Genomic DNA, 7,719 nt, shown 5'->3' with positions numbered 1-7,719 from the left:
TTTGCTGATGTGTTTGGTTTGTGACTAAAATTAGAATTGAAATTGAAATAGAATTTGAATACTAGAAGAGGGAGAAGAGAAAGTAGAGAGAAAGAGAGAAGGGAGAAGAGAGAGAGAGCTCTCTTCTTCTTTTCCAAAATAGGAGAGAGCCCGCTGTCCCTTTCTTCTCATATCAAGTGTGACAACGGCTAAGAATGCCCAGCTCTAGGGATGGCGGCCATGGGCGGCCTTTAGATATGGCACCAACTGGAAAACATAAGGAAGAAATACCACGAGGGGCAAGGGATGATCCACACCAATCTCGGCCTAGATTCTAGCCGACCCGCTGACCGACAGCCACACAATTTCAAAGCTCCCAGAAGGCGGCGAGACCTGGCCAAACCTAGCGGTCGTCGGCAATACTCATGGGAGAAAAGGGGCCAAAATAGGGCACCCTTGTTTCAGATGAGATTATGGCTATTCATCAGTCCAAATCATAGTGGCAACAGCTATAAATCTAGAAAAAGAAAGAGTTGTGGTTTGGTTACCTCGTTCCAGTAAGGTGGTCTGACGGCTTGTCCGTCAGAGATTCAAGGAAGAGGTTCAGAGAAGGAGCTTAGGATTGGCGACTATTCCTTGAGTTATCAAGGATGGTATTTAATGGGGAAGGTGGAGAATCTTAAATAGAGGGAATCCTAGAGTTCTAGATAAACTTGGATTGTCTAAGAGCCCTGGATTCCGATGAAATTAGAGATCGAAGTCCTCTTACGTACAACAGAGCACATTGAGCTAAGGCCCAGCCCTCTTCGGGCCAGCCAACCAGCCCTCTTCGGGCCAGCCAACCAGCCCAAGAAACACAGGTTATCACAACATCCTCTTTTACATTATTTACTTTTATTGTCTTTTTTTTTCTTTCTAAGTTTAATCAGGTGAGTTCTTTCTGAACTTCTTGTGCATGCTCTGCATCTTTTCCAAAGTTTGGATCCTTTGGTATCTAACTTGCGAGCATGCGTACATCATCATCCTATTGGTCAAACTCTCGTTGTCATATCCATCGGTCCTCCACCATAGAAGAAAGGGAATTGCTGAGGTCCACTGAATCTTATGGTTAATCCTACGTCCAAAGTAGGAACAAGTCTTGCAGAAAGATGCAGCCATAGGGTACGCCAAGCTTTTAGCTGTCATATGTCCTGTTATGCTGCTTCCAGTCCTTTGTAATGGACCAGATGTTGATAGATCTTTTAACATCAATGCAAGCCTCTTAATTTCACCATGTATAGATGACAACAGATGCTTTCCTGTCTATATTTTGTACTAGTAGGCATATTCTCTAGCCAATCCTATATGTTCTTTCTATGGTTAAAATGAACTTAAAATTAATAACGAGGAAAAGACGTAAAAAAATAAACAAGGAAAAGAAGTTTATATAACAATATATATAAAAATTAATAACAAAGAACTTTAGAACCTTCAGTGGCTTAGTGTCCTCCAATACATAACCATATTTCGTTATCATTGAAACAACGTAGCTCTAAACTTGCAACCATGAAAACGTGTAACTATATTTCTCCCACCATTAAAACCATGCATCACACCTCAATCCCTCGACCTCAAATTCAGATCCATCAACCAGTAGAAGTATCCTTTTGTCATTGCATGTTAAGATGTTATGGAGAACCAAATTATTCGAGTTCGAACACACCCAATAAAAATCAAAAAACAGAATGTCATGAAATGTCTTAGGCAAATCCTCTCTTCAGGTCCACAGGTTGCTATCGAAGTGATTGGCCGCATAAGCGGCCACTTGCTCTGCAATATTGTTGGCCTCTTGAAAGACGTGCTTCGTCCGAAAGGCCATCCCGTCTTCACTCATCGACCAATTGTCCCAAGTAGAAGGTAGTTCCCACCCTGGCCACTTGGACCCTTCTGGATCCAATCTACCACTGTAATTGAGTCAATCTTCTAAAATGATAGGGCTGGCATGCAAAACCCTAGTAGCATAAACTCTCTCTCTCTCCCTCTTTTTCTCACACGCACACACAACAGAAACGTCTTTATTATAGAGGGTTTCTTCGGACTTGCTGCTATTCAGTGCTGAACAGCTCAGCAGCCCGTCGGTTTCTTCGGACCAATTCCGACCGCATGCATGCAGGTGAAACGCTGCATGCCCTCCACTTCCCTATCCCATGGAACAACTCTTCTATATATATATAAATTACCTCACACTGAATGGCAGCAACTCATGCAGTCAGCTAAAAGAAAGAACTAGTAAGTCAGCTCAAGATAAGGCAACCATGCTTCCTATCCTCCTCCTTTGCTTCCTCCTCCCCTCCTCCCATGCCGCGGACTTCTGCGTCGCGGACCTCATGGGCTCCCTGACCCCCTCGGGCTACCAGTGCAAGGTGGAATCTGCCGTCACCACCGACGACTTTGTCTTCACGGGCCTCGGCGTCGTCGGCAACACCTCCAACATCATCAAGGCTGCAGTGACGCCGGCCTTTGCCGCCCAGTTCCCCGGCGTCAACGGGCTGGGCATCTCCGCCGCTCGCCTCGACCTTGCTGCAGGGGGTGTCATTCCCCTCCACACCCACCCTGCTGCCTCCGAGCTTCTCGTGGTCACCAAGGGCATCATCGTTGCTGGCTTCATCTCCTCAGCCAATACTGTGTACTATATGACCCTCCACAAGGGTGAGACCATGGTCTTCCCCCAAGGGCTGCTGCACTTCCAAGTAAATGGTGGCGGGACGCCGGCGGTTGCCATCGTGAGCTTCAGCAGCCCAAGCCCAGGGCTTCAGATAACATCATTCGCGCTCTTTGCCAACAATTTACCATCAGCATTGGTGGAGAAGGTTACCTTCCTCGATGATGCTGAAGTGAAGAAGCTCAAGAAGGTGCTTGGAGGGACCGGGTAAGGGAGCAAGCTTTTCAACCAGAGAGTTGAGGTTTTTCTGTGTATTGAGTGCTAGGTGTGCTTCTTTTGTTGTGGGCAACTGGTGGCGTATGGACTCTTTTGTTTTGGGTGAGGTGTTGTGAGGTGATCAAATCTAATTACGTACGCTTGGCCTGGACGTCGGAATTGTTAAAATTCATGGAAAAAAATTTCTTTTTTTTCTTCCCCTCCCCTAAACAAGTCTAATTAAATAGTTTAACGGGTAAAATAGAGATAATCTTGGATTTGCATGGAAAAGGGAACCTTTTAGCATGATCCACATCATTCTTCAGAACAGCCAAAAGTTTCCACGGATGTAATACCAAAGCTGATGAAGGCCAAGAAGTGTGCTAATTAATCACCAATCCATTAAACATCTGCTACATAGAAAAACTGTAGAAATATTTTTTAGGCAAAACTATGGAGTATTCGAGCTTCCTGAGAAGCATGCCTCATGTGGCAGGCATGTCACATATGTGATATGACATGCTTCAGAATTAATTCGTAAGTAGGAAAATCATAATGAAGTCTGTTACAGCAATATATAGCAACTTAATAACTAATAGCACTATTGTTTTGAAAATCCATATATATTTTGATATTATTTTTTAAAAAAAGCATGAATATTTCTTCAAATTCAGAACTATAAACTAATATAATTGGAGGATTACAAATTAAATATGTTACGACCTCAACAGTAATTAATTACAGTATTAATTAAGTCAGCATCTCTTCTTTTTTTCTTTTTTTGAGGGAAAGGTCAGTTATTTCAAACATTGATTAAACAAGCTTGAAGTACTTGGCATGTCATTGCATTTGAATCCTCCCGTAGGCTATGATAGCTTTACAAGTAGGTAGGTCAAATTAATTACAGTCAAGTTGCAGCAATTATAGCACCAACTTATTGGGTGACTTGAGAGGGTGCTTAATGTACATATGGAGTATGCTTGTGGCGGTTTTCTTTCTGGTAGCCTGTCCATCTCATGCACCTGAGAAATCATTTTCTTGGGCTATTGGCATGGCCAAGTGAAGTGGTCCATCCATTTCGGCCACTTGATATTTAACCAACCCTGTGGCCTTTCTTTTCTTGCTTTGATCGTTTCTAAACCCCCGTTTCTTGGAAACACTTTGGGCTTGTTTGGTTCGCGGGAAGTATTTTTCCTCCTAGGAATATGATTCCTGGGAATCAGATTCCTAGGAAGAGGATACCTAGGAAAGTACTTTTGACATGTTTGGTTAACCATGGGAAAGTGACTAATTTCCAAAGTGCTTATGTTTGGTTGACCATCCACTTTCCTAGGAAAGTTATGTATAATTCCTATTATGCCCTTAATAAAAATTAGGTCTTTAATGCCTCTTTTAATGTTTCTTTAATGCTGAAGGGTCTTTTTGGGAAAAAATAAAAAAGGAGTGATTCCCACCTCATGGGAAAGTAACTTTCCCATGTTTCTCATGGGAAAGACTTTCCCATGAAATGTGGGAATCATATTCCCATGGGAATACAACTTTCCCATCTCTCTCCTTTGAAAACTCCAACCAAACAAAAGGCATTTCATTACTTTCCCGTTGACCACACTTTTTCCCCTCCTTTTCCTGCGAACCAAACGAGCCCTTTGATGCTTGTCTACGTTTCGAGACGAAAGAAAAGGCGCACAGACTGCCAGTTCGCAGGTGAGAAGTTTAAACTGTGAAACAAATCCTATTTTGATGTTGTTTGCCCTTCTCCGTTTGAGAGAAAGGTACTGATTCACTTGTAAAGCATGTTTAATGGAGACAAATAGGTGCCGAGGCACCTAAAGAATTTTATTCCAAAGAAGCGAACGTTGCAAAATAGAGGGAGGAAAACGAAAAAAAGGGAAGAGAAGAGAAAGTGAACAGAGAAGAAGCAAAAAAGCATGAAACAAGCTAGAAGTCCAAGCTTTCCCTTAACTTTGATCACTCTGAAAACCCTCTTGGTAGCGGCTAACAAACGCTAATATATCAGTGATACACAACAAGTGATTTTAGATCGAGTTGGGTGTGCTATAATATATATGCCTCATATATATATACACAGACACACACACACAACCGTGCATTAGCCAATCAGCATATTTTACCTTTGAAAGATGAATTACGGCCCAATACAATACCCATCATTGGATCGAGCTCACGGCTTTTGTGCTCACAGTTCAGGCCAGTGGGCATTGGCATGAACGTCCAAGTTCAACCCTAAACTTGATTTGATCTGAGGCCCAACCCAGTCCAACCTGAGCCATTGACACTCCTGATACGTTTTCTCGGGGACAATGCAGAGTTCGTACTTACAAAGTTTTTCAAGAAAAAAAGGAAGCATCTTAACTTTCTTCTATAATCATTCACTAATCTTCACCTTGGAGTACTGCATTCCATAAATACTAGACTTTTCTCTTGAGTACCGCTGCTGGTCACCCATGAGATCACATCAAGCTAATGTTGCAGCCGGGAACTGGTGTAGTATATATATGAGCTGGTCGATGTTGTTAGTCGGGCCAACCTAATGCTTGGCTAATCACTGGCTTCCACACTGGATGGCGAACTAAGCAGTGGGCTGATGGGAGATCTCCAGCTTCTCCTGTCTCTTTACATTTGCGTATGACCTCTCCACGAGTTGGATTTCAACGCATCTCTTGGATAATTAACAACCAAACTAATGTTCAAAAGGTCACTCAAATATTTCAAATCAAATGGCATACCCGTATCATATTCATACCAAAGATCACTACTTGTCAAATACTTCTTAGTTATGAATATGATATTGTGTTAAGTTTTTGTGAGGACCATGCAGGCGTGTGTTTAGTTCTACATCGGTTATTTTTGGATAGATCTTGGGTACTTATAAAGAATCAAGGACCAAAATAATACATTCCAGTTAGCCATTTTGGGTGAGGTCCTATGTTGTTACAAATAGTATCAGAGCAGACCCGACCCATAACCTATGCGGACTACGAGATACTGCCGCACGGATTCATTGGGATTGACCGTTGGCTGATCATGGTGCTTGTGATTAGAATTGAATGAATTTGAATACTTAGCCTGATGAGGACATCAGGGCTTAAACAGATGAGTATGTAAGGACTTGTATATGCTTATGTTTAGTTTCACATCAGTTATTCGCTGGATAGATTTTGGGTACTTATATAGGATCAAGAAATTCAAATAATACTTTCTAGTTAGCTATTTTGGGTGAGGTTCTGAATTGTTATAGTAAGCTGCCAGACATATAATCTTGAAAGTCAATCTTGAAAGTGTGACAGGCTCCAAAATTTGAAGAATTGCTTCGATTCTTGAAAGGACGAAAGCCTTTAAAGTTTAATGTGCTGCTTTTGTTTTGTCCTACTCCAACAAGAGGCTATTGTTGAGTTAATCTTCACTGCTCTTCCTTACAGCTCATCAAATAAAGAGGCAAATGGAATAACACTGGTCCATGCATCCTTCCAAAATCTGATGGTTACACCATCGCATAGGTTGAAGTTTAATGTTCTTAAAACTTCTTTCAAACATAATAGGAATTTTTAATTTGCCTGCTCCGGGATGCTTCAGGTCTTCAAAGTAGTTTTCGTGCCCACTTTGCTAATAAGGACACATTGAGATTGCTAATATTCTTAATATCCAGTCCCTCATCCTTCTTATCTCAGCCTACACCGTCGAGATGAAAAAGCATCATAGCTCATGTGGGTTAGAGGCCTACTTTGACAAACAAATTAAGGTGGTCCCATCAAATCTCGTCCCACCCTAGCTCGGGTTTTATCTTTTGTGCAACCAATGCAACGAATAATTCACCCTTTATCGCAATATGCACTGTTGGATCGCATAACAGCTGCCATGAGATCTGTGTAGACAAACAAAAGAAAGTTATTATTTGGACGAGGTGTGTAGGCTTTTGCTCCTCCGTCACTATGTAGTCTTTTTTTTAGTGATTCAACTGACTGTGCTCATGCGAGATTAGTATAAGCATCTGATGTATTAAAAAAAATAAAAAATTTTTGAAATGTTTGAGATCTGTGCAAGATATGATCTAACGATTGATATTGTGAAAGGAGAACAAAAGATACAAACCGCACCCGCACCCGCACCCGCAACTCCCATATTTAGCTTGCTGAAGTGGGTGGGAGGGGGAAGCCATCCTCGGATTCCCATGGGCCACAAAATTCCTTTTGTCAGGAGGACCGAATTCCATCAAAAAGGAGGCGATTGCCAGCCTTTCACAAATTCCAACAAAAAAAAAGAAAGAAAAAGGGTAACTAGAGTACTCATGCCCCAGACTGGCTCCGTGTGACCCTCTCAGAACCCGAGCTGTAGCCAACAGTGCGGGTGAAATAGGCCGGGTTGGCTTATGACTCGACCTGATGGGATTAAATCCAATTCAACCCTATTTAAATAACTAATAAGACCAGGTTGAGTTCTAAAATTGGATCCATTCCATTTTTAGGGCCGAGTTAGAGTTTTTTGAATTCTGACCCTACCCGATCCGATCAAATTCATTTGAAATTTGGATAATTTTGGATTTCCAACTCTACAACCTACCCTGACTCGACTGACCCGAACTTGCTAAACTATTTGGACTCGCGGACCGCAGGGGTGCAAGCCTAACAGATCAGCTGGGTGCTTGAGGCTTGGCCCATCTGTGACTCTTAAGACTTCAATCTCTATTCTCTAGTCTCCACTATTTCGATTTTCCACTAAGCTCCATCTCTTTGACTCTTCCCCTCTTCCGTGTAGCCATCTCGAGTCTCGACCCATCCAACTGTCCCAGTTCGGCAAATCCCTATCGGCCATCGCTCTCTCACCCA

General features: G+C 42.3%; 1 protein-coding gene across 1 annotated transcript; it reads left to right on the top strand.

Moving 5' to 3' along the window:
• The first annotated feature begins 2,199 nt into the window (after positions 1-2,199).
• Positions 2,200-3,092, top strand: LOC103704905 (germin-like protein 8-14). The gene has a single exon (XM_008788410.4). The coding sequence runs from the start codon at positions 2,274-2,276 to the stop codon at positions 2,889-2,891; it is 618 nt and encodes a 205-aa protein (XP_008786632.2). The 5' UTR covers positions 2,200-2,273; the 3' UTR covers positions 2,892-3,092.
• The last annotated feature ends 4,627 nt before the right edge of the window (positions 3,093-7,719 follow it).

Source organism: Phoenix dactylifera, chromosome 8 (genome assembly GCF_009389715.1).
Source record: "Phoenix dactylifera cultivar Barhee BC4 chromosome 8, palm_55x_up_171113_PBpolish2nd_filt_p, whole genome shotgun sequence".
Lineage (NCBI taxonomy): Eukaryota > Viridiplantae > Streptophyta > Magnoliopsida > Arecales > Arecaceae > Phoenix > Phoenix dactylifera.
Note: the sequence above shows the minus strand (reverse complement) of the source record. Positions and strands in the feature narration are given on the sequence as shown.